The sequence below is a fragment of the Theropithecus gelada genome, chromosome 5 (genome assembly GCF_003255815.1).
Source record: "Theropithecus gelada isolate Dixy chromosome 5, Tgel_1.0, whole genome shotgun sequence".
Classification (NCBI taxonomy): domain Eukaryota; kingdom Metazoa; phylum Chordata; class Mammalia; order Primates; family Cercopithecidae; genus Theropithecus; species Theropithecus gelada.
Window position 1 is genome coordinate 100,080,236 of NC_037672.1, and position 27,372 is coordinate 100,107,607.

Genomic DNA, 27,372 nt, shown 5'->3' on the forward strand with positions numbered 1-27,372 from the left:
GTACTCGTCAATATTTAAACATGGTTACAATCATTGCTGAAAATGGTATTTTCCCCCTTTTCTGCATTTTGCTATTGTAAATATGTTTTTTAGATCAAATACTTTAAAGGAAAAAATGTTGGATTTATAAATGCTATTTTTTATTTTACTTTTATAATAAAAGGAAAAGCAAATTGATGACCTCACCTTGTTTGATCTGTGCAAATACTTTTCTAAGATGCTTCCTTATAATCATGGGATAATTCCATAGCCTGGTTATCACATTCACATTGCCTATTAGAGTCAATTTTTTAATCTAGAAATGAACAAATAATGATCGAAAGGAAAGTGTTTTAACCTAAGATGAAAGCTTTGGATTTGTCAAATCCATACCCAGCTCATCGTATTTAGATTGTGCCACCTCACTTTCCTCCATCTTATACAATGCTACACCTCTTCAATGTCTTCTCCACACTTCTGTGATAAAGTGTTAAAATTTCCATATACTAGAGGGCCCTGGACTAGGAGCCTTCCAGCATGAAGCTTTGCTGAACTGCTTCTGAAAGAGTTGAGAGTCAGGGAAGAGGGAAAAAAATCAAAGTTTTTGAGCGAGGTACTATGGTCGACACTGTGATGCACAGCCAGAATTCTCCTTTGACAAAGGACTGGTCTGCTGGTGGTGCACTCTAGCTGTCAGCTTCCTCACGGAATGCCTCTGCTGCAGAGAGCCACGTCTTTCTAGGCCGTATCCATTTCCACAGTGGCACCCATGCAAATTGATCAGTGTGGGCATATGAATAAGCCTGTCCAACCCGGGACAACACTGAAGGGCTGTTTAAACTTCAGGGTTCCCATTAGAGTGGCTGAGGCTGCGTTGCACTCAACTTCTCCGTCTGCCCGTGCTGCTTACTCTCTCGCCCTTCCATAGCTGTTGATCTTGAAGGCACTCCAGAAAAACATTTAACACATAAATTTCCAACTCAGAGTCCGTTTCCCCGAGAACCTTGCTTGCACAGGTACTGGGAACCATGCAGAACAATTTTGTGCAACACATTGAACCATTAATCTTGAAAAACAACCCAACTTATAGAGAAGGAAATTGAGGCTTAAAGTAAACCATAGCTAAGCTGCTTCTGAGTTTACACCCAGCTCTGTCTAGCTCCAGAGCTCATGATGGGACATTATCTTGATGAGAAGGCAGATAAAAATAATTTGAGTCCAGAAGTAGGCTCCAAAATATATAGGAATTTAGTACATGATAAAGTAAAATTACAAATCAATGAGAAAAAGATGATTACTCAATATATTAGTCTGATAAATGCTGATAAAGACATACCCGAGACTGCGTAATTTATAAAGAAAAAGAAGTTCAATGGACTTACAATTCCACGTGTTTGGGGAGGCCTCACGACCATGGCGGAAGGTGAAAGACACATCTTACATGGAAACAGGCAAAAGGAAAATGAGAGACAAGCGAAAGGGGTTCCCGCTTACAAAACCATCAGATCTCGTGAAACTTACTACCACGAGAACACTATGGGGGAAACTGCCCTCATGATTCAATTATCTCCCACCAGGTCCCTCCCACAACACGTGGGAATTGTGGAAGCTATAATTCAAGATGAGATTTGAGTGGGGACACAGTCAAACCATATCACTCAATAAATACAGGTCCCAACTGGCAATTCACTTGAAAACAATCCATCTGAACACCTGCCTCCCTCCTTTCATCAAAAGAATTTCCAAATATGTCAAAATTTAAGCCATAAAAATATTGGAAGTACCAGACGTCATTGATAAATAATCTTGAAATAGGGAAGGCTTTTTTAAGCAAAACTTTTCACTGGTGTAAAAGCAGTGTAGGTTCTTCATTTTACAGCATCTCCCAAATAAATAGATTCTCAAGGAAAATCCTACTTCTGTTTTCTATTACATTGCCATTTCTCCACCCCTACCCAGCCCCACTGTAAAGTGAAGTTTCTGTAAAGTGAAAAAATACAGCTCTGACTTTCCTTAATTCTTAATTTTCCAACAAGCAGCCCATGCCTCCACTCCTCTGCGGGTTCCTTTCTGTGGCAGATCACTGTTTTCCAGATGGCCACTACAAGGCCTCTTGTCTTACAACATGACGCTGACACTCCTCCCACTGAGGGGAGGGGCCTGGGTTCCTTCTCTGAGAATCTAAGCAGACCTGTGACAAGGACGGAGGAGATGCTAAGTGACTTCCAAGGTTAAGTCATAAAATGGAAAACAACTTCTGCCCCATCATGCTGGGCCCTCTCTCTTAGAAGCCGGTCATTGTGTTCTGAGGGAGCCAAGTGGCCACATGGAGGAACCAAGTGCAGGTGTTCAGTCCACAGACTTACTGAGACCCCAGGCGATGCCAGCATCAACCAAGAGATGTGTAAGGGAGTGAAGCTTTCAGAAGATTCCAGCCCTCAGCCACTGAGTCACCCCATCTAGCCTTCAAACTGCCTCAGCTGATGCTGCCCAGAATAGAGACAAGCTGTGCTGCAGAGCCCTGCCCACATTGCAGATTCGTGAGCAAATTAAATAATGGTTGAGGTTTTAAGCCTTAAGTGTGGAGTGGATTATCACCATGCTCCAGGCTTCCAACTTGACAGCTCACCTACCAGAAGTTCACTTGAAGCGAAGCTGACTTGAGGAGGAGGAACAACTAAGTAACTCACGCCAAGATAGAAAAATGACATTCCCCTTCTTTCATAAGAAGCCCCATTTCTCTTCTGTCTCAGAAACTTCTTTTTCTTCCTCCCAGATCTCAGTGCTGGCCTGAGCCTCTGTGTGGTGCTGCAACAGCAAGGCCACCAGTGCTGTCTGGGTCTCTGTGAAAGTATCTTTCATATTGTACCAGCAGATGGAGATAAACCAAAAGGAATGCAGGAGTTCAGGTGGAAAGCTATAATGGGCCTGAAATAAACCTTCCCAGAAAGCTTGTGTCACAGCAGGAGGCCATTTAAAAATAGCTTCCTCAGAACTTCAGTCATTTTTGAGGTTTCTATACTCTGCAGGCATAACCCAGACTTTTTCAGGATCAGCGGTCTTTCTTTTCAGCAGAACGAAGCCCTGCTGCTGCTCATTTACCTACCTGTGTCTCCTGAAGTAGCTGAATGTGGCACAGACGCTCCTGGTCACCACCATGGAATGCAGCCGCACAAACTGGACTTTGTACTTTTTAGCAGAAAAAAAAGAGGAGGGGAAAGATCCAGCCAGCGTGGAGCATTTATTACATGCCAGCCTTTTTGGATTAATAATTTCTAATGATAATTCTCAAGACACCCCATAAAGTATATATTTAACCCCAGTTTATAATAAGGAAATGAATGATCTGAAGTTATTAAATAACTCACCCCAGATTCAGATGCAGGCCCGTCTGATTCCAAAGACTATTCTTTAGTGAGGCTTGCAGTCCTTTGACAAAAAGATGCTTTATTTAAAAGAGAAGGAAAAATGCCTACAGTCCTATACAAAGATGATGGAGTCATCATGTACCCAACCAAAATGCAAAATGTACCCAAAGTATAACTAAAAGGACATATTGCTTGGAGACTTGATTCTCCCCCTAATAAGAGGCAAAGATGCTTAAATATGAATTATTCATTGACTGAAAGTTACTGCATTTCTTTCAGCCTCCTATTTTGTGCTTTTGGGGGAAATTCTCTTTCTGACTTGTGCTTCCCCAGGGAATGGACATGGGAGGCACAGGAGTCAAAACAGGATGAAACTAAAATTCTGTTTATTTTCTTGAAGATCACAGAACTTGGGATTGGATAAGATCTTAAAGATCACCTTCCTAAACCATTCAAGTTTTTCTCTTTTTCTGAACGCCTACAAAGTGAGAGTGTCTCTTCTCCATTGGCCTCACTGTGGCTGGCTGCTTCATGTAAATACCAATCCTAGAGACTAAAGTTCCTATCCATTGGTTTCCAGTTTTGTGATTAGGTTTTGGAATTGGGGGAGACACTGGGGAGAGGCTTGAAATTAAATGGATCTCCTTCAATTACTATGGATTTCATTATGTCCACAATAGCCTTTTTCTGTTACCCTGGACAAATGAATAGTTCAACAAGTTGTTCAAGTTTCTTAAGATGAAAGGGAGGAAGGGGGTGAGATAGCATCATCTTACTTCTGTCAACTAGCTTTTCCACATTGATATCTCTTTCCAAAGTGATTATTTCATTGAACTATCACAAGAGTCTTCAAAGAATAAAGATACGTATTCAATCAAGATCTCTTGGGCATCTGTTGCTTGCCAGGCACTACAGTGGGTGGTCATGGGGAAACTGAGACACATGAGAGGCATGACTGCAGGATCACTTGACTCCAGTAACAACACTGCAGCAGGGTTAGGGGTAAGTAGTGTCTCTCTTCCACTTAGCCACGCAGGGATCCAGGCTGACAGTCATTCTTCCTCCAACGCTTGGCTCCTAAGGTCTTGCTAGGGGTGATAGCCCCAGTCAGCCAGGAGAAAAATGCTGAGAAAAGTATGTGAGGGAGTTTTGAATGTGTCGTCTCCTCTCATGTTGTGCTGGAGAAAAACTTCAGTCCCTTGGTCACACTAAGAGCAGTGAAGATAGGAGGGTGGTCTACTTCTGTTCCCAGTATTAAGAGAGCTGTTGATTTTGGAATAGGGCACAGTCTTTAGCACAGGTCAAAATCCCTTCCCTGAGGGAGGATGAGCCATAAGTTTCTTTCTAGTTCCAACTTGTATTTAGACATTCACTCTGAAAGTCACCTGCAATCATGGTAAATGGCCGTTACTAAAGGCAAAATCATTTCCTAGGAGTAAGCATGAAGATTGCATTGTAAGCACAAAGTCACAGTTTTTCTTAAGGAAATCCTCAGAGATGATCAAGGATATGAGGGCAGGTAGGCTGGGGAAGAGTTACAGCAGCTACGTCTTGTTGCCCTCACACTAATTCACAGAGATCTCTGCTCTCCAACCTCTATGCTCCATAGTTCCTTAAATGCTGCACAAGAAGTCCTGGGCTTGTAGACACCATGGTTAGCATTCTTCAAGAGGCCTTGGCCCTTCAAGATCCTACCCAAAAGAAAGGGACAAGCAAGTTTATCTTGGTTGTGATCTGCAGAGAGCTGGAAAGACCTTGGCTCCCACTTTCTCAGATAAATTGGAAAGGAGCAGAAATTGGTTCTTGTGGAAATAATATTCTCTTCAGGCCAGAAGGATAGCAGATGAAACAGAAATTCTCAAAACCCTTTCTCCCAGGATTCCTTCTTGGGATCCAGGAAGCAGAGCTGGTGATGAAAACAGTGAGGTGGAACCCTGAGGACTATTTTGGGGGCACATCAGGTCAGGGAAGGCTATAAGTTGATGCCCAATACTAGACAACCAGGTTATTAGGTCTGTTCCCTGGTGAAAAGAGATAGATATTTTCTTCATTTCAAAACTGTTTCACAGTTCCCTTTTTCCTTTTCCTAAAGCAATAATGCACAATTTATTTTTTGGCTTTAAAAAATTGAATGAAGCTCTTTCCCTAAGCGGCCTGAAGTAATCTGTGAAAATGGTTCGCTACTCACTTGACCCGGAGAACCCCACGAAATCACGCAAATCAAGAGGTTCCAATCTTCGTGTTCACTTTAAGAACACTCGTGAAACTGCCCAGGCCATCAAGGGTATGCATATTCGAAAAGCCATGAAGTATCTGAAAGATGTCACTTTACAGAAACAGCGCGTACCATTCCGACGTTACAATGGTGTAGTTGGCAGGTGTGCCCAGGCTAAGCAGTGGGGCTGGACACAAGGTCGGTGGCCCAAAAAGAGTGCTGAATTTTTGTGCACATGCTTAAAAACGCAAAGAGTAATGCTGAACTTAAGGGTTTAGATGTAGATTCTCTGCTCATCGAGCATATCCAAGGGAACAAAGCACCTAAGATGCGCCGAAGGACCTACAGAGCTCATGGTCGGATTAACCCATACATGAGCTCTCCCTATCACATTGAGATGATCCTTACTGAAAAGGAACAGATTGTTCCTAAACCAGAAGAGGAGGTTGCCCAGAAGAAAAAGATATCCCAGAAGAAACTGAAGAAACAAAAACTTATGGCACGGGAGTAAATTCAGCATTAAAATAAATGTAATTAAAAGAAAAAAAAATTGAATGAAAAACTTCATATCATGGGGGTTTTTTTTTAATTTTCAGAATCCCTTTTTATCACCTTATTCAAATGCTAATGTTCCCTTAGTCTTTTGAAATAATTTTTTTCTGTAATTTTGAAAAAATTAGCAAAAATAAAAACTTTAAATGTGAATGTTTTCATTTAGAAAATATTTTCAAGTACTGACTGTCATAGCAACCTGAGAGGTGAACAGGGAGGGGTTTTAATTCCTGCCATTCTCCACAGGACAGAGTTGCTGATATGCTGGAAGGTCCCTGGTCTAATGTAAAGAGCAAGGGCTGGGCCAGGACTCAGTCTTCAATCCACATACCGTGCTCCTTGGCTTCACGCTGCAGCAGTGCGTCATGGAACACACAACTGCTTCGAAGGGGTGGGTCATGCCCAGGAGAGGGAAGAAGCTTGCCAACTGGGGGCTCTGAAGTATTATCCAAGGGTGGCCAAACAGCAGGAAGCCAGCATTCCCTCAACAAACTAATTCAACTTCAGCACACATCATGCTTGGCACCAGTCCCCAAGAACAGGCCCAGGAAGAGGCCTTGAGTCCATGCTGACTTTCTTCCTCCTACCCACTCCTTCCAGCCCCATTCCTTTTGCTTTGGGGGCCCCAGAAGCTTTTTTTCTCCACCACTTGCCTCTTTTTGCCATTTCTTTGTGTCCCTTCACCTTCCCTCAACAATTCAAGCCAGGACCCCCAAAAAGCTGTCCATGGGCCACCCATGTTAATGCAGAATCCTGCCTCACAGCTGAAGCAAAGCCTGGCCTAGAGAGGCCAAAGGGACCAGAAATGACATCCCCATAAAGACCCATCGTAATCCCACAGACAGGTCCTGCTGCAGGAGCAGGGCTGCCCAAAAGCAACATTCCTGTTCTCTTCCTTTAGGTCCTGAAGCCCCTGCCCCTCCACCACTGCTGCCTGCGACCACAGTAGCAGGGGGAATTTTACCTCCCCAATAGATGGAGACCATGTGTACCAGGAAGCGTGTATATGCTCATGGATGAGCGAACCTCTCAGGCCTGATTGATGCAAGCAGTCCTTAGCATTCTTCTCCATCCCCGTTTTGATCTGGGAAGGTCAAAGCCACCATTTGGCCCTGCCTTCCTTTACTGCCTAGCCAAATGCACATCTTGAATGATGAGCAACATATGCACACAACGTGTGGGCCAAGGACCATTTTGGTCCCTCCATCAGCAGAATGTAATTCCTTTCCCCAAATCATGCCCATAGCTCACAGTTTTGGTTCTTTCCTGATTGTTTTGTTACTGAGCCTTTAAATAGCTCATCTGACTTCTCCTCTGTCAATCATCTATTCAGGAGGCTTGGTGCCAAGTTTTCATAGATCCATAGTAAGTAAATTTGAATTAAAAAGCATTTATATGCCACCCTTTTGCCAAGGTAGCAACAGTGGATGGAAATGAAATACACATGTTCCTCCACTTACAATGGGGTTATGTCCTGAAACCAATTATAAGTCGAAAGTGCACCTAATACCCTGATAAACCCATCATAAAGTCAAAAAGTCATGAAATCATAAGTCGAACCATTGTTAAGTCTGGGACCTGTCTGTAACCAAAAGGCAGGCAGAAAGTGGACAAATTTGCTCTGTGGATCTGAACCTTGTGATCCAGCTATGCTGGTGCTCAGCCTTTATTAGCCCTGGAGCCAGGAAAGAAATCAGAGCTCAGCGAACAGAGCCGCCCTTTGGGTTCCTTCTTTCTCCTTCCACCCTTCCTTCTCACCCCCTCCTTTCTCTTTCTCTCTTTCTCTCTCCCTCTGTCTCTGTCTTTTCTCTCTCCTTTCCTTTCTCTCCTTTTCTTATTCTGTCTTCCTTTCTCTCCCTTCTTTCAACCTCTCTCCCCCCACTTTCTCTTTCTCTCTCACCATTTCTAACCTTTTCTCTCTCATTCTTCTTCTCTCCCTTCCTTTTTCCTTTCTCTTTCTCTCCTAGTCTCTTTCTCTTTCTTTTTCTCTTTCTCCCAGCTCTTTCCCCCTTCATCCCTCCCTTCTTTTCTCTCTTTCTCTTTATTTCCTTCTTTAAGGTAGTTTCACACTCATGCATTCCTCTGGGGCACTGGCATCCCGCTCCCTGAAGCCCAGAAGGTGAGGGTTTTGGGGAGCAGCCCTGCAAGTGTTTCCTTAGACTCTCCTCCCCTCACTGAAGGCAGCAGACGCCCCATACTCTGGGGAAGCCTCCAGGAAGCCAGCACCCTGGCCCAGGGCAGTCCCTTCCACCCACCACCAGCCTCATTTCCTGCGCACAAGAGGCCTCTGCTGGAAGAAGCAGAACTTTGCACAATCATCCAACAGCTGGCTTGCCTAGTGCTACTCAATTTTATTTTATTTTATTGCTTCTGTAAAATTGGAAAAACCTTACCAAAAAAAGGAATTAGAAATTTCTTCAGCTTTCTGCCTGACTTCTTCTCCTTCAACTCAGGTCATGAAGCCTAATGATTATTTTCCCTTAGTACAGAACGCTTAAGTTGCTCTTTCCTTTTGGCAAGCAGAATGAAAGATTCTTAGGCTTGATCCCTCCAGCCACCACCAGCCTTATCCTTTGAGGAATGATATTGATAAACCAGCATTTACTAAATTTATATCTTTATTTTATTTAATCTTCACTGTGAGATAGTTATTACCATTAATCTCACCTTCAAGATAAGGAAACTGAGGCTTAGAGGTTAAGTGATTGGTCCAAGGCCAGTACTGGGAGGTTCAGTATCAGAGCATGAGCCCATCGCCCTTGCACCACACGCAGCCTTCACACTTACACACGCACATGCACGCACACACAGTTTGGATCTTTGACAAGGCAAAATGTCACTCATGTTTGTAAGTTGACTAGTTAAAAATCTTTTCATTCCAATACCAAAAATATGGGTAGGGAAGCATGCCAGTCACCCACTTTGGCTTGAGAGCTCATTGTAAAAGAACAGGGGCCCTTCCTTCACCCACTTTGGCAAATTATGTCCCCAACAGCCTTCCTCACTAGAGGTACCATTGCCACAGCAGCATCCCAGCACAAGGAAGTAGGTGACGCATCCCCTAGCTAATAGGACACCCAGGTGCCCACATTGTCCTCTCCATGGCCCAGATTTGTTTGACCTCAAAGACCCATGCCTTTATCCACGAGGCTGCTTTTAATTATAACATGAGAATGCCTGACTCTAAGTGGGTTAAACAAATAAGGGCTTTAAAAACTACCATTACAAGAAGATCAGAGATAGATATATCAATATTTTACATGGAATCTTTCCCTTTTTAAATGTTAGCATGTAATTCAACTTTTTAAAACATAGTCTAGACCATGACCTGCTGGCCAAATATGACCTAAATCTTCAGGATGACCAGGCAGGGTGTGGGGGGATCCAGGTCCTACCTGCTCCTCTCCCAGGCTCACTGCTGCCCCCGACACCCCCAGCTCCCCTGGCTGATGCTGTTCACTGCCACCACCCATGCCTGCACACGTTCAGTTCTGTCCACCTCCCTAAGTTTGTTCTGATGGCTTCACACAGAGGCAATGATAATTGTAATAGCTCACATTTGGTGGATAGTTATCATGTGCTATCAATAGTCTATGCATTATCTCCTTTACACCTCACAATTTACCTATGAGGCAGATACTGTTATTATTCCTGTGTTTAAAGAAACTAAGGCACAGAAAGGCTCAGTAGCCTGTATCCAGTGAAGAACAGCCTACTACTGGTGGATCTGGGACTGAAACACGAGTCAGTCTGATTTCAATGCCCACACCTTTAACTGCTGTATCAATTAGGATGCTTCGAGTTGTAAAATCAGAACACCTGACTCCAAGATTAAACAATTAAGCCTTTATTTTTTACCATGTTATAATAAGACCAAAGTTAGAAGGTTGCAGGGTTAATTTAGCAGCTAAACATCTCTGACACCCCGCGTCAAAAATGTTTCTTTAAGGTCACCAAAAAGAGGCTGCAGCAGCTCCAAGTGTTCCAGGCCCTCAAGTAACTTCTCAATTTTACCCAACGGCAGAGAGTTTCACCTCAGGTCTATCTCTTATCAGGCAGGGAAACCCTCCCCCAGAAACCCCACATTAGATATCAACTTATGATTCATTCTTGAAATGTGTCATGGGCCTAACCCTACCTCAATCACTGGCAAAGGGGACTAGGATTAGAATAACAAATTATGATTCAGTCTCTGAGGCTGGACACGGCCACCTCTATTAGCTGAGAGGAGGAGGATCTGGCTGTGAGGTGGCCAGCCAACAGTGTCTGCTCCGACGACTGGCAGTGGACCAGTAAATTTCACAAAATCAACAAAAAGTAACAGGAACAGAATCAGAACAAGAGGGTTGTTCCCACCTAAATGATGAGGCAGGGATGAGTGCTAGCTCCCAAACAGAAATGTTCGTGAGCCAGAATGTCTCATTTCCTGAGAGTTGTAGGTAACTTAGGTGTTGTTATAATCATGTGTACTTGATCACTGCATAGCATGATGTGTCACACGGGGGAGCGCAATACATTTTGTTTAAAGACAGAGACCAACCTAAGGGGTTAAGCAAACTTTTCTTTCACGGCAAGATTCGGTAACCCGTGTCTACAGAAATAAGGAGAGATATGTATAAAACATGAAAGAGTGATGCATTGCTCTTCTCTTTGCTAAGCTCATTCACTGGCCCCATTCAAGGACTTAAAGATGTCTTGGCAGGTTAGTTCACCCCCAGCTTGTGGACCACAGATCCAGAGCCCCAGCTAGCTAACCAGCTGATTTTGTGCTTTTCTTTCCTTATGTATTAATTACAACAAAGGTTTCTAAAGACTCATTTCTCAACTGCAATTTTTTCACTTACTTTTTACCATAAACTTTCCAAAAAGCTTCCCTAAAGTATCGAACAAGATGGTGCCTTATCTAATGTTGCTCCCCTGTCGCCGTCACATTAACCTTAAGGACTCATCACCAGCTGGAATTGCCTCGTTCACTGGCTTAGTGACTCTTTCCCCTACAATAGATGGTCCATGAGAACTAGGACTTGTCTGCCTTTTTCACTGCCATACCCCCAGTGACAAGGACAATGCCTGCTCAGAGTGGCCTGCAATACATGCTTGATAAATGAATGAATAAATCCTTAAGTTAAACAGTGTCTAGGGGCAGAATATAAACCTGTCTTAACACCTGTTTTGCCAGTGATTTTAAGGTTTGTATGCTACTCTGGTTCATGCCTCTAATAAATCAATTAGAAAACAAGATTTCTCCCATTCACTTGGAAATATAACTGTCTTTTCTGCATAACCCTTTTAATTGCATGTGCTTATTGAATTAATAAGATTGCACTCAGTCAAGCCAGACTCTGGGGATGTTTTCAAATGCTTTGAATTTCTCACACAGACAATACCTACCTGCTTGTCTCCCTAAATCTTACCAAGCTGGAAAATAAGTTTCATATCTGAGAGCCAGAGGTAGCCCAAGAGAATATTCTTTCTATCTCAGGTCTTTGTCACTTTAGGAATGTTAGGGAAACATATCTTTATTTCTTCTGCACTCTAGTTCACCTTCATTCCAACAGAGAACAAAATCTTTCTATTTATTTTCCAAGTGACTTCTCATGGTTTGAAAAGGTCTCACATTGAAAAGTCAAGTAAGGAAAACAAGAGAGAGAGAATAAGAAGAGTTATCATGAATGTGAATGAGAAAATTATGATTTTTATGGTTCTCTCTGTTCTGAAAAGGGAAGATAGAATCCTGGGAACTGATCTCTCTTCACCCCACTCTCTCTGGAATGTGCTTTGCAAGAGCATGACAGTAGGACCTGGTTCTGGTCTTTTTATCCTATTATTCGCACAGCTAAGGATATGGTTTAGATATATGAACCCCACCCAAATGTCATGTTGAAATGTAATCCCCAGTGTTGAAAGCGGGGCCTGCTGAAAGGTGTCTGGATCATAGGCACAGATCCCCTTGGTGATAAATGAGCTCTCGCTCTGAGTTCACAGGCGATCTGGTGGTTTAAAAGTGTGTGGCACCTCCCACCCACTCTCTCTCACTTGCTCCTGCTTTCGCCATATGACATGCTTGTCCCTGCTTCACCTTCTGCCCTGATTGTAAACGTCCAAGGCTTCATCAGAAGCCAAGCAGATGCCCGGTGCAATGCTTCCTGTACGACCTGCAGAACTGTGAGCCAATTAAACCTCGTTTCCTTATAAATTGCCCAGTCTCAGGTACAGCAATGCCAGAATGGACGAATACAACCACCAACAGAAAAACCCTATCAGAATCTCAAAGCCAAGAGTAAGTGCATCAGACTGTATTCCTGCATGGTGAGATATATCCATGAAAAAAGTAAAAAACGGCTAACTGTACTGCCACACATGACCTGTGGAAGAATGTTTGGGCTATTACTATTCCTTAATGGGAATAATACGTATACGGCACATTTCTTTTCTTTTAGAAGCTGGTGTCAGCATATATTCATGTCCTTTAATTTATTCTTCCCTTACAAATTATTCTTTTCTGGTATTATTTTCAGAAAGAATTTGCTGTAAGAACTTACCATTTGCCTCTCTTCACTTCATTTTTACCATTGCTTTCTGTACTAACTGGGTGATAATGAATGTGATGTTAAAAAGTACAATCACCATATACTTAGCATTTTAATTTGTTCCAGACCCTATTTGTTAAGGCCTCACAACTACCTTTGAAGGTGAGGGATCATTAGCTCCATTTTACAGAGGTGGAAACTACAGTTCAAAAGGTTGAATTGTTGCCCAAGGTCACACAGTCAGAAGCTTCAGAACCTGGATTTGAATCTAGAGACTGTGACTGGAAGCCTCACCCTCTGCAGGACACCAAGTTCAGGCCCAGGATGGTGCTTCCATTACAGAGCGTCACTATGTGCCAATGTGGGGCCCAGTCCTTGAGCTAAATTATTTTATTTATTCTTCAAAACAAACTTACAAGGTGGGTGTTACCACTCCCATTTAGCCACAAGAAAACTGAGCACAGGAAGTTAAATAACTTGATTCAGGTTCTAGAACTAGGAAGGATGAACTACAAAGTATACTCTGGCCCATCAGCTTGAAAGCCCTTTCTCAGGGCTCCTGGCAGAACACGAACAGGTGTGAAGAAGAGCAGACCTCCCCGCCCGCAGCAACGCTTTGCTAAAACGGGATTTGCAAGAGTCATAAGAACATGATATAATATTTATCAAGTAAGACTCTATGGAGTCCCAGCCCTAAGTCCTAGTCCCCTCGATAAGGCTGTGTGTGTGTGTGTGTGTGTGTGTGTGTGTGAGAACATATAAAATAAAGATACTCTTAGATACTGAAGGAGAAGACTGGATTGTCTGTAGCTACTTTTAGAGTCACTGAACATAATGCTTCTCATTTTTCAACCAAAACCACTAATAATATCTTAGTTTTAAAGCCAAACACTCCTTGCTGGTCCTTTCTATAACCATTTACATGACTGTGTCCAGAGAAGACCTTTCACATGTCTTAGTTTAGATTCTTCAAACTCACCCAGTTTACCAAGCAGAATAATAACTACAGCTAAATGGAAATTAGGGCCCAGCACAGTATTGGGCAAAATTGAATATTTATAGAATGGTTAAATAAGCCACAGATGAAATATCAAGTTGTCAACATAATTTATGTAACTTTTATTTTCATATAATTTCACACGCACAGAAAAATACCCATATACCTTTACCCAAATAGCTACTTACTAACATTTTGCCTCATTTGCTTTATCATCAATGTAATTTTATAAACAGAATAATGTATAATAAGACAATTCCATAGCAATTTATAATTAGCCAATAAAAATAAAATGATTTAAACTCAAGCTAAAAGGAACACCATTTTGCTGCCAGGGCCAACAAGTTTAAATCCAATTCACAGGCTTTGCATTGGAAAGCATATTGGATTTAGCCAAGTCTAAAGCCCACATGGGTGATGACCAATGTCAGAACCCCTAGAAATTTCCAGTGATCTCAGTGACATTCATTTCCAGGTGAGCACATTTTTCAAAGGAAGATCACTCTAACAGCCTTTAAAAAAAGAAGTTGTTGTTAAAGCAATATCTTACAACAAAACCCATAAATGAAAAAATTGTCCTACCCCAAACAGTAATCAAATAGCAACAATAAACCTCCTAAATTGTCTATCAATATGGCTACCACCACGAAATCTCTGTTGTAGCACTTCAATCGCCATTCCCCCTGAAATAATAACAAAGCACTTCATTTGTGTATTCAGTATTCCCCAAAGCTAACTATGAAAGACCTACATCACCTCAAAACCTTCCGTTTGGTTCCATAGATCCTGCCATGTCACATTCTTGTAACCAGCTGCAGGGCCATCTTGTTATAACTGGTTCAGGTCCTGCTAAAGCTGAAAGGTGAAGGGCTAAAAACACAGTCCTGGCAGAGATTCCAGGACACCCCGGCACAGGCTTGTTTCAGGACATTGCCTGGGTATACAGCCTCCCTTGAAAGTGTTCAGTGTACAACTCTTTGCAGAGCAATCGCTCAGACGGGTGGCGGCACACAGACATGTCCCTTGGCTTCTCTCCTTGTCTCTGTTGCCTTCCTCTCCAGCCAGTGCTTTAGAAATGCTTTATTCCCATTGTCCACTGAAAATACAACCTAGATTCCTTCAGTAAATATCTGTTAGGGAGGTTACATGAAAAGATTGCTCCAACTCACTCTTGCTGGTAGGCTCCCAAGGGTAAAATAATATAGTTCGTGTCTTCTCAGTCATGAGGAAACCGTTGTCACTAAATCTCCCTGGGATGCTGCCTACATCCAACCAGACAAAGGGAGCGACAGCTGAGGTCTCCAGATCAAAAACAAATATGTCACCTTGCTGAGAGATGATGGCCTGAAAAAGAAAAAGAAAAAAAAAATGAATGAAGTGAAGGATGAGGGAAGAGTGACACAGTCTGTATAAGTTCCTGGAAACATTTATGTGGGCCTAATAAGGAGTGCATTGCCCACAACTTTGGTTCTACAACTGCTACAGTGCAGTTTCAAACACATAACAATACATGGAAAATGACTATACGCTATGGAAAGTTACCAAATTATAATCACAAACCAAGGAAATACATCGTCTCCAATCATTAAGGAGAATATTTCACAAGAAGCTCAAAGCTCTACATCTTTTACAGTTTTTCTCAGCGTATCATCAAGAGAGCAACATTTTTACATAGAGCCTGGGTGGTTTTAATGACTTTCTAAGGATATATCTGGACCTAGCTACAGAGCCCAACTGTGGAGCTTACATTCGAGTCTTCTGAAAAGATCCAGAAATCTAGAAAGCCCATTGCCAGAAATTTACAAAAGCTCTACCATTAGAGCTTCTCTCTTTTATTGCATTGTTAAGTCACATTATTGTTTTTTTTTTTTTTACATGTGTGAATTCCACAAAATAGCAGCAAAAAGAGAGAGTGCAATTTAAATCGTGTCAGCTCCATTCCACTTAATTAGTCGAATAGCATATGCCCACAGTGAGGATGCGCTGCTCCCCGGGGGGGGGGGGGGGGGGGGGGCGGTTTGCAAGCGTCTCTTAGTGTGAGCATGGAGCTGAGTGCAACCTGGTTTCTTAATGTGTGCATTTGTGATGCAACATCTCAGTCTTACATAATATGTTATGTGTGACATAAAGAATTTCAAAGGGCCTTTTTTTTTTTTTCTTTTTGAGACGGAGTCTGGCTCTGTCACCCAGGCTGGAGTGCAGTGGAGCGATCTTGGCTCACGGCAAGCTCTGCCTCCTGGGTTCATGCCATTCTCCTGCCTCAGCCTCCAAAGTAGCTGGGACTACAGGAGCCCACCACCACGCCTGGCTAATTTTTTGTATTTTTTTAATAGAGATGGGGTTTCACCGTATTAGCCAGGATGGTCTCGATTTCCTGACCTCGTGATCCGCCCGCTTCGGCCTCCCAAAGTGCTGGGATTACAGGCGTGAGCCACCGCGCCCGGCCCATTTTCACTATATATAATTTAGCCTCACATATTTGTGTAATATGTTATCATTCAGGGTTCTGAGTTATAAACAAGGAAACCTATATTGATAGAAGCAGAAAAGAAGCTTAATAAAGTGCATCGGGTAGCTCTTCAGGATCAGAGACTCAGGCTTGAATTTAGATGGCAAATTCCCAGATCACACCGCCCAGCTGTTCCAGTGAAGGTCCTAAAGCAGCCACAGGAACAAGGTCCATGTGGCTCATGTTAGCCTGCCCAGGAAGCTGCGAGGGTAGCATCAGCTTCTGCTGCTGGAAGACCAAGGCCGAAAGAGATGCTGGTGCCATGCTCACGCTGGTTATCTTCTTGGGATTGGAAATCTCCTCTCTGTATGTCTGACTGCAGAGCCTGGGGTTCAAGCTTGTACCCTGGCTTCAGGGAGAGGGGGAGAACAAGTTTCTGGCATCTCCCTTGAGAAAAGAAGCCAAGTGCCTAGTCTATATTAACCCCGAAATAAACGTTAACTAACATGATTATTACTATCATTTTATCTCTTTAAGAAGGACAAGCCTCACTGAAATCAAAATGAGGTAGAACAAAGAAAGAGCCCTGCTTTTCTCCCACCCCAATTTCCCATCTCAAGGTAATGAAGGCCTAACTCAGGAAAGAAAACAATCTTGTTTTCAAAATCATAAGTTTAGAGACTGCAAATTCATCCAGTACATAATTTTTTTTTCTTTTTTGGAAAAAAAAATATGTAAGAGTATGTCATTTTCTTTGATAATGTGGATTTTATTATGTGACTATAGAAAGAAGGTATGTTTGCAGTTGTTAGGCCTCTTTCAAATGAAAGACAAGAATTAGGTGTTTTTATATGATTATTTCTAAATGAAATGTAGAAAATCCTTCTCTATGAAGTTAAAGTGTAAAACAAATTTTAAATTTTCTAAAAACAGAGATATAACTTTCTAGAAAGGTATTTCCCGAGTGTCCAGAAGATAGGATAACAAAATTTAAAAACATATATACGCACATATATTTCCAATTGCTATATGTAGGGGAGAAGGAAGGAAAGGTTTTCAAACTACTAGACAACTTCCAAATTCTCCAGCTGCACAATTTTTATAACACCACATCCTGATCATCCCATTTTTATATCTTGGCAATTATAAAAAGATTTGGTGATTTAGCTACTTTGAAGCAATAAATCAAAGAGACTAGAGTGAATATTAATAGACTCTACTTAAAATTAGACTGCGTCAGCTGGGCTCCAATGCTTCCCAGCTACAGGACCTCGAGCTCATCACTTAACCTCCTAAACTGGCTTCCTCACTTATAAAATGCAGATGATAATGCCTGGAGCTGTGGTGAAAGTCAGAGACTAGGGAGTGAAGCACCTAGAACAGAGCCTGGAACCTAGTAGACATGCAGGCAGTGGTGATGACTCGAGCCTCCTCTCCCTCGCTGCACCTGCCCACTAAGGAGGAGTGATGGGACAAATGAGTGGTGGTCACCAGCAACTCTGACAAATCCTGGATTAGAAATAGAAATCACTTGGTGTTTGCTTTTAGTGGGAAGAGGCCAATCTTCCCCCAGGCCTCAGGGAAACCCAGCATCAAGGGGGAGACATGCAAATCTCAGGATGCAAGGAGCTGGCCCAAGAGCAGGAGAGCCCCACAAGGCCACAGTTCCCTGCCCTCCGCCATGACCTGTGCTTACAGTGATCTGCGCCTTGCAGAGCCCCACAGCCTCCTTCAGTGAGGACAGGAAGTGGTAGTTGGTCGGGCTCAGGAGTTCATGGTCCGCTGAAAGGTAAAAGGAAACCACACAGCTTTCCCGTGTGCAATTCCCACATCTCCTCAGCAATTCAGACACTGGCTCCTCATAGAGGTGGACAGCCTCTCCTCCTTTCATCACCAAATGTTCAGTCACACAGGAGCACACGGGCTCCAGGGAGCTCCACGTATGGACTCTCACCTGGGGAGAAATAAAACAGAATAAAAACAGGCATTCTTGGTTGCTGTGTTTTTAAGGAACAATAGTAGTAATAATTGCTGCAAGTCAGGGTAGCAGAAATGGTTAAGAGACTATGAAACCTGAGTGTTAATCCAAGTCCTGCAAAATGCTAGCTATATGACTTTCTCAGTCTTCATTTCTTCATATGTAGAATGAAAATAACAGCAGTAATGTCACAGACTCTTGTGAGAATTTAAAAAACAATCCATGGAAGGCACAGTACCTGGTGTGTTGTAATTTTTCTGTAAATGTGACCTATTTTCAGTGTTATTAGTGTCCTCTAAACTATAGCCACCTAAGACTTTGAGTTTCTAGCCTTTCTTTTTACTGAAATTTGTTTTTTAAATACAAATTTGCTTTCCACATGCCCATTCTGAATAGCTTTACTGATTTTTCACTGTAACATGCCATTTTTAAGCATTTCTTTTTATAAAGTTTGGACTATTTCCAGGCTCTCATAATTATAAATAACCTTGCATTTGAGGGGCACTTTATAGCGTATGTGATTTGCTTTCATCTAGTTATTTTATTTGCTACTCATAGAAACCCCATAAGAAGATAGACTCATATCATTTTACAGAGGAAGAAATTGAATCACCAAGATGTGAAGGGTTTTGCTTATGGTCACATCATAAATGGCAGGGTTTTAGCCTAAAATATATGTATTCTGACTCTCAATTAATTTCTCTTTTATTTTCCCAAAAGAATGTAACCAAACAACTAAAGAAATCATCTAAAACTCCCCTTCGATCTTAGAAAACAATCCAAGTAACTTACAGTGAGTGTCATCGAATAGTCCGAGTGAAGATCTGACACACCATAGATATAGAACGTGTTTTCATTCTCAAAGCCTACTGGTAACAGTGGAGCAAAGAAATTCTGAGCAAAGTAATGAAGCATTTTCCATTTTCCTCCATACTCTGAAAATAATCAAGAGTGTCAGGAGATGGCAAGGTCAAGTAGTCAGAGAGGCATTGTCCAATGGCCCAGCTGCGTGTGGCTCCTCGGGGTTCTAAGGGAGTGAGCATGTGAGGGAGAGTCAACAGTGGAGGGCACCCATGTTTGTGAAGGGCTCTGAGCCACTCTGGACATTATGTCATGTCACCCCTACAACATCAGTACTATAGAAAATACAGTACTATAATCTTATGGGACCACCATCATATATGCACTGTGTTGTTGACTGAAATGTTATATGGTACATGACTGTAATATAATAACTTATATAATAACTTATAGATTCTAGGTAGCTACTGATTGCTTTAAAGTATAACCATTTCGGGTGATAAGGGATAACAAATACCTCCCCACCTGCAGGCACTATAAGGAGTGGACTTACTGGCTAATCAGCGGTTAAACGGGGACTTTGAGGCCCCCAGAGCAGAAGCAGATACAGAAAACTTGTCACAGCTTCTCCCTGATACCCTTTTTCTCTAATAAGTACAAGGAGCTGGTGATCTTCCTCAGGCAGGCAGGATCCTGCCAGGGTTTAGAAAACAGCCAAGCTCTGGTACTTGGGTTTTCCTACTGTGATACTATATATATATATATATATATAAAAAATTTTTCTTCTACAGTTAGATATAGTTTGGCTGTGTCCCCACCCAAATCTCATCTTGAACTGTAGCTCCCATAATTCCCATGTGCTGTAGGAGGGACCTGGTGGGAGGTAACTGAACCATGGGGGCAGGTCTTTCCCATGCTGTTCTTGTGATAATGAATAAGTCTCACAAGACCTGATGGTTTTATAACGAAGGAGTTTCCCTGCACAAGTTCTCTCTTACCCCACTGCCATGTAAGAAGTCCCTTTGCTCTTCCTTCGTCTTCTGCCATGATTGTGAGGCCTTCCCAGCCATGTGGAACTGTGAGTTCATTAAACCTCTTTTTCTTTATAAATTACCAGTCTCAGGCATGTCTTTATCAGTAGCATGAGAACAGATTAATACAGGTTCCTAGCTCACAACTACTATAGCCCTTGTTACAGACTCTTGTTATAATGTTGAGTTAAGTTAGGACTCAAAAGCAGGCCTCAGAAAACAGAATCTATCTCTCTGATCTTCTCCTTCCCTCCTTTCACCAGCCCAAGGCAGGACTCTAATCTGATTGTGGGTCATAAGACACTCATTCAGAAGGTGTCCTGCCTCATACCCTGGAGAAGGAAATGCTTCACACAGAGGCCAAGAAGCTGAATGGGCAGGCCTTGCTATGTTTCCCCACTCAGTCTAATGGTATTAGATCATACCCGCTTTGTCCAATCACATATCTACATGGTTATCAATCATGGCTGTCCAATGAAGTCTCCCGATAACACCCAAGAGGACAGAGTTCAAAGAACTTCCAGATAGCTGACCACGTGAAGGCTGACAGAAAGAGGAACACGCCTCATCCACATGCCTGGAGGGTGGCACACCCCAGCCTCACAGGGATAAAGTTCCAGCACTCAGGACCCTTCCAAACTTCACCCCATGTATCTCTTCATATGGCTGTTTATTTGTGTCTTTTAAAATATCCTTTGTAATACAGCAGTCAGAATGTTTCCTTGAGTTCTGTGAGCCATTCTAGCAAATTAAACCCAAAGCGGGGGTCATGGGAACCCCAGCTTGAAGCTGGTCAGTCAGAAGTTCTAGAGACTCAGACTTGTGACTGCTATCTAAAGGGGGAAGGTAGCTTTGTGGAACTGAGTTCTCAACCTATGGAATCTGATACAATCTGTAGGTAGATAGCGTCAGACTTAAATTGGAGGGCACTCGCGTGGTGTCCACTGCAGAAGTGATTGCTTGCTTGGTGTGTGGAGGAAGTTTCCCATACATCTGGTCACAGAAGTCTTCTGTGTGGATTGTTGTCGTGGAGTGAGGGAATTAAAAAAGCACTTTGAGGCCAGGTGCAGTGGCTTATGTCTGTAATCCCAACACTTTGGGAAGCTGAGGAAGGCAGACCGCTTGATACCAGGTGTTCAAGACCAGCCTGGGCAACATGGCAAAACCCTGTCTCCAGAAAAAAAATACAAAACTGAGCCAGGCATGGTGATGTGCAGCTATAGACCCAGGTACTCAGGAGCTTGAGGTGAGAGGAAGGCTTGAGCCTGTGGGGTGGAGGCTACAATGAGCCATGATTGCACCACTTCAGCAACTGAGTGAGACCATCTCAACAAAAAAACAAAACAAAACAAAAAAGCACTTGGAGTTTGAGTGGTTTTTTTTTTTTCCCACAGACCTATACTTTCTGAGGAACTCAGGAATAATCTACATGGAATCATTTAAAGGAATATTTACAAAAATTGGGCTCTCCCATTTCTTGAATCAAACTCAGTTTCAGAAGTCCACAACCTCACCTACAGACAGAAAGCAGGATCAGTATCCAAGAGTCTCTGAACAGTATCTCTTTGTCTACCTTTCCAGTATCCTAGAAGGATTTTCCCCCCAATTCTACCTCTGATTCTCATTCAATGCTCTCTTATCTGGTTGGTGCTGATAAAGAGTTTGGTCAGAGAAACTGGATTAGCAATCCAATTCTCTGTGAGAGTCACCCATCTGGCAGTAATGAAAACATGTTTGGAATGAATTTCTTTTGATCTGCATTCACAGCCAGTTTAAGAGCCTCACCCCCTGCACTCCGGCCCCGATGACAGAACAAGACTCCATCTCAAAAAAAAAAAAAGAAAGAAAGAAAGAAAGAAAAAAGAAAAAAAAAAAAAACACACCTTACCCAGCCTTCCTACTTTGTGACCTTGCCTCATGACCCCAAACTATTCTTTACATTATTAACTGAACTTTGTTTCAAGTCACCTCTAGTGAAGGGCAAAGGCTCATTATTATTCCTTAATTTTTTTTTTAATGTACCAGAATAGATAGGATAATTCAAACTGCAGATTCCATGCCAGTCATCTCACCTGTTGCTAGTTGAACTGTTTCAACTGGTCACCTTTCCCATTCGGGATTCTGCCTCTACTATCTTTTCCCCAAGAGCTAAATAGGGCATAATAAAGATGGCCTTAAGAGAGATCTTCACTATGTCCTTAAAGAACATCTTTATTTATCCTTAAAGGTGAATCAGAGAAAGGGAAACTTTAACATAACCAGACGAAACTTCTACCTGACTGAATTCTCCAACACAATAGAAGGGATGCTTAAGTTCACGCTTCTTTAGCCCCAGAATGTCCTCTTAAATAAATTCAAAATTCTACGCAGTAATAACAAGACACGTGGCTGAGACTTTTGTATAGGAATCTATCCCATGCTTAGCCTGCTGTTGCAACTTTGCACGGCACAGAACTCATAATGAGGTTGACCCTAAGGCTCATGGAAAGGCTACTAAGGTGAGCTGGGTGGAGGTAGTTCCTAGGCGGGCTTTTTAAAGAATGACCTCTTTGGGTCATAGTTCTGCCTGGGCTAATCTGATCCCTCTAGCTCTGTGCTTTCTCAGTCCCTCTCCCCACAGTGTTGCTTTCTCTCACTGACACAAAGAACGCTGAAACACTCACCAAGAGAAGCCCAGGAAGGAGCTTGCCAGATGTCATTCAACTGCCAATACAGCGCCCCCATCGTGTGCCCTTGCTGATCCACTATCTCACTGCGACTGCGGCGGTAGAATTCAGTTTCTGTTTTGACACACTGGGCCTGCATCACCTGATTCAAGAAAACATTCATACACTGATGTTACTGTTTGATGTAGACTGCCTAGATCTGAGAAAAATACAGGGTTTAGTTTCGTTTTCGGTTTTTTTGGGGGAGCAATTTGGATAAATTAGGGAATTTAATTAGTAGTAGGAATACATTATACTAGATCTGTAACTAGCCCTTTAGCATGAGAGAAGCTGTTGTCTGTAACAGTGGGTTTGTCTGGTAGGCTTGGTGTATCATTATTGTGACAGTGGAAATAGGGTGGTGTAAAAGGTTCTCTGCTAATGATAGTGTAGGCAATAAAGAGAAACAAAAACTACTATTCCAGAGCAAATGCTATATGTAGTTCAAAACTAGATTATTTTCATTGATACATTTTGCTAATACCTTCATAGATATTTTTTAAGAAAAACTTTTACTAGAAAAAAATTCTATAAGAAAAATAACATTGTTATTTTGAGTCTGATATTATCCAATCCCTAATTCTTTTTTTCTAGTCAAACAACTGTTTTGATGTCATGATTTTTGATAATGTAAGATTTCTCATGAATGGAATTCCTTCATTGTAGCAGAACAGATGGTAAATTGCAGCAACGAGACAAATGAATTTAGCTCTTGTTTAAGAGACACTAAAGAACTTCACACAGGACCCTTGATTATTGACATCATCACTGAAAAATCAGTCTCTTTTATTGCTGCTGTTACTGACACATATGAATCACATGCTCTTAGCCTGGAGTTGTGCTGAGGAGGGGCTCATGAATGGGCCACTGAGGAGAACCCAGAGATGGTCAGAGCAGCAAAGATTTCAGTCAGAGAATAAGATGGCCCTAGAGTAGGGCTGGGGTTTTCACAGAGGAAGAAAAAGAATGGTGCATATGGCCACCAAAAGACTAAGCCGAGACACTTTCCCATAAAAGCAAAAAAGCTCAGATAAAGGTAGAACCTTTAGATAGAGGAAGGCTGACCAGTAAGGAAGTCATAGATGAGGTTATGACTTACATGAGTCACAGCCGTCAAATTCCAGAAGGGAAGCAAGAAGAAATTGTGGTCAGTCAATAAATATTTAATAAGAACCTGCAGGATATGTTACATACTGAGAATGGTGGGCACCCCTCCCAGAAAAAAAAAAAAAAAAACAGCCCACCCTATGGGGCTTATCAGCTTTTGTGGGAGACAGGCCTTCATCAAAGAATCACAGAAAGGCATGTCATCATTAAACAGTACCAATGCTAAGCAGGAGAGGTGTGTGATGTTACAAGCTCATATGGTGGGGCAATTGGGCTGAGCTATAGAGTGAGGATTGGCCCAAAAGAAGAGGAATGGGAAAAAGAGAGAGGGCAGAACCTTCCAGAGAGGACAATATGCCATGGGAGGAGGATGTCAGGTCGGCTAAGAACTGAAGGAAGGCCAAGAGGGCCTGATCTCAGGAAGCCGGAAGCAATGGAAGAGAAGCTGGTGAGAATCACAGGGACCAGACCTTGGAAGGCCGCATGTTGAAGGTGTTGGTGTGCATCCTAAAGGCAAATGGAGGTCACAAAAGGCTTTTAAACTAAAGGGTGACGTGAAGAGATTTACATTTCCAAAAGATAACTGAGACTACTAAAGGAGGAAGGGATTGCAAGGGGGCTGGAGCGGACTTAGGTAGACCATTTAGGCAACAGATGGTTCTAGCTATGAGCAGACAAAGCAATGTCTTCTCATTCAGGAACCAGACCACTAGGACCACAGCAACAGTAGCTGGAAAAAAATGTTCTAAAGTAAGAATCTCACAAAGCAAGCACATTGGTGCCACCTCAAAATGACCATGGCCCCTATAAACATTTGAGTTTTCAGTCTCTATTTATTTATTTTTTTTTTTTTTGAGACGGAGTCTCGCTCTGTCGCCCAGGCTGGAGTGCTGTGGCCGGATCTCAGCTCACTGCAAGCTCCGCCTCCCGGGTTCCCGCCATTCTCCTGCCTCAGCCTCCCGAGTAGCTGGGACTACAGGCGCCCACCACCTCGCCCGGCTAGTTTTTTGTATTTTTTTAGTAGAGACGGGGTTTCACCGTGTTAGCCAGGATGGTCTCGATCTCCTGACCTCGTGATCCGCCCGTCTCGGCCTCCCAAAGTGCTGGGATTACAGGCTTGAGCCACCGCGCCCGGCCGAGTTTTCAGTCTCTAAACTATATCAATTTTCAGCATTATCTGCAAGATATATTTATTTCATATATCCATTCTAACATTAATCTCCTCACTATAATTCATTTTTCCTGGTATAATAGGTAAAATGTATTAGTCCCTTAGAATTTTCAAAATTTGAAAAAATTTTAAATGCAAGTAGGATTCCTAACCTTCGCTAGCAGTGAAAAGAAAAGAGCACAAAGCGGTTCTGTCTAGTAGCCTCTCTTACAGGAAATTAGCATGAAAGACCATAACCAAGACTCTTGTGTGCTCCAGGCTCTGGCACAGTGCGGTACACTCCACACACAGATGGTACCATGCTAATAACATGGACCTGAATCTATCCAAACCAGTGGGCACCAGTCAAGGCTAATGAACACCTTTGTTCATAAAAATGCAGAAGGCTATTGCCCACTAAACTTCTTAAAGGGATGTTGTACAATCCTAGTTCCCTGGAAAATCTCTAGAACTTCCCCTTCCCCTTTAAAAACCATACCTATATTTACACATCCATGCATCCTTTCCTAAAAAGGGCAATCTTTACACATAAAAGGAATAAATGCTTAGTCATTTTCTAGATTACTCAGTCCACTGTTAGCAGACAAGTGTATTTCAGTTTTAAAAATATGCCTATTCAGTTGGGCACAATGGCTCACACCTGTAATCCCAGCACTTTGGGAGGCCAAGGTGGGCGGATCACGAGGTCAGGAGATGGAGACCAGCCTGGCTAACACGGTGAAACTCCATCTCTACTAAAAATACAAAAAATTAGCTAGACATGATGGCACATGCCTGTAGTCCCAGCTACTCGGGAGGCTGAAGCAGGAGAATCGCTTGAATCCGGCAGGCAGAGGTCGTAGTGAGCCGAGATCAAGCCACTGCACTCCAGGGTGGGCGACAGAGTGAGACTCTGTTTCAAAAAAAAAAAAAAAAGAGAGAGAGAAAAGAAAAAAGAAAAGAAAAGAAAAAAAATTGCCTATTCTCAGCAGCTTGATTGATTACACTTATGAAATGAGTCTCCTATGAGAGACAGATGGTATGGTGAAAAGAAATTGGATCAAGACACAAAGACCTAAGTCCCAATTCCAGCCCTGCCACTGGTGGTTGCTAGCTGTCTTCCAAAGCCCATACCCCTATCCTCCAGAATGACAGAGTTGTAGCTGGACTACATTTTCCAGAAACACACCCCCAACCCCTGGGCTTTGGAGTATGCATGTGACTAAGTTCCCTCAATATCTGTATACTTTATTTACTAAAATTATCCTGACACTAAGAATCTTCCAATAAAGCTGTTTTTAAAACCAAGATATAATTCACATACCATAAAATTCATCATTTTAGAGGTTATAATTCATCGGTTTTTAGCACAGTCATATGGTTGCACAACTCTTTCCACTATCTAATTCCAGAATATTTTCATCACCCCAAAAAGAAGCACCACACTGGGAAGCAGTCACTCCCCATTCTCCCCTCTCCCCAGCTTCTGAAAACCACCTAATCTACCTCTTCTGTTCTGGGATTTGCCTATTCTGGACATTTCACATAAATGGAATGATAAAATATGTGGCTTTTGTGACTGGCTTCCTTTTTATTTCTGAATAATATTTTATTGTGTGGATATGCTACATTTTGCTTGTCTATTCATCAGCTGAAAAATTAGGTTATTTCCACTTTTTGGCTACTATGAACAATGCTGCTACGAACCTGTGAACAGGTTTTTGCGTGAACATATGCTGTCAATTTTCTTGAGTATATATACATAAGAATGAAATTGCTGGGTCATATGGCAAACTCTATGTCTAATTTTTTAAGGAATTAACAAACTGTTTACCAAGGCAGCTGAACTATTTTACATTCCCACCAGCAACATATGAGGGTTCCAATTTCTCCACATTCTTGCCAATACTCATTATTTTCCTTTTTAAAAAAATTATAGATATTGTAGTGGATATAACTGGTATCTCACTGTGGTTTTGATTTGCATTTCTCTAATAACTAATGATGTCGAGCATCTTTCCATGTGTTTACTGGTCATTTTCTTTAAAGAAGTGTTTATTCAAAGCCTTTACCAATTTTTCAATTGGGTTGTCTTTTTCATTATTGGGTTCTAAGAGTTCTTTATATATTCTGGATGCTAGATCCCTATCAGACATGGTTTGTAATTTTTTTCTTTCATTATGGGGATTATCTTTTCATTTTCTCAATAGTGTATTTTGCCATACAAAAGGTTTTTTTTGTTTTCTGTTTTTGATGATGTACAATTTGTCTATTTTTCCTTTGGTTAATTTCTTTCATGTCAAATTTAAGAAACTGTTGCCTAACCAAAAGCCATAAAATTTATACCGACGTTTCCTTCTAAGAGTTTTATAGTTTTAGCTATTACATATAGATCCTTGATCCATTTTGAGTTAATTTTTATATATGGTATGAGGTAGTGGTCTGAATTTATTATTTTGCATGTGGATATCCAATTCTTCCAGAACCACTTGTTGAAAACATGATTCTTC

At 42.1% G+C, this 27,372-nt stretch overlaps 1 protein-coding gene and 1 pseudogene across 3 annotated transcripts in view; one reads left to right on the plus strand and one right to left on the minus strand.

Moving 5' to 3' along the window:
• Positions 1–5,519: 5,519 nt before the first annotated feature.
• LOC112625098 lies at positions 5,520–6,112 on the plus strand (annotated as a pseudogene). Its single transcript, XR_003119520.1, has one exon. The product of XR_003119520.1 is annotated as a 60S ribosomal protein L17 pseudogene (transcript).
• Positions 6,113–13,828: 7,716 nt separating this feature from the next.
• Positions 13,829–27,372, minus strand: part of MANBA (mannosidase beta) — a 137,643-nt gene continuing 124,099 nt past the window's right edge. For both annotated transcript variants that reach the window (XM_025386310.1, XM_025386311.1), the window contains 4 exons: positions 22,564–22,708; positions 18,861–19,003; positions 17,787–18,044; positions 13,829–14,985 (listed from right to left, as the gene is read on the minus strand). In XM_025386310.1, the coding sequence (XP_025242095.1) occupies positions 14,761–14,985; positions 17,787–18,044; positions 18,861–19,003; positions 22,564–22,708 (771 nt within the window). In that variant the 3' untranslated portion in view covers positions 13,829–14,760. The remainder of the gene's footprint in view (positions 14,986–17,786; positions 18,045–18,860; positions 19,004–22,563; positions 22,709–27,372) is intronic.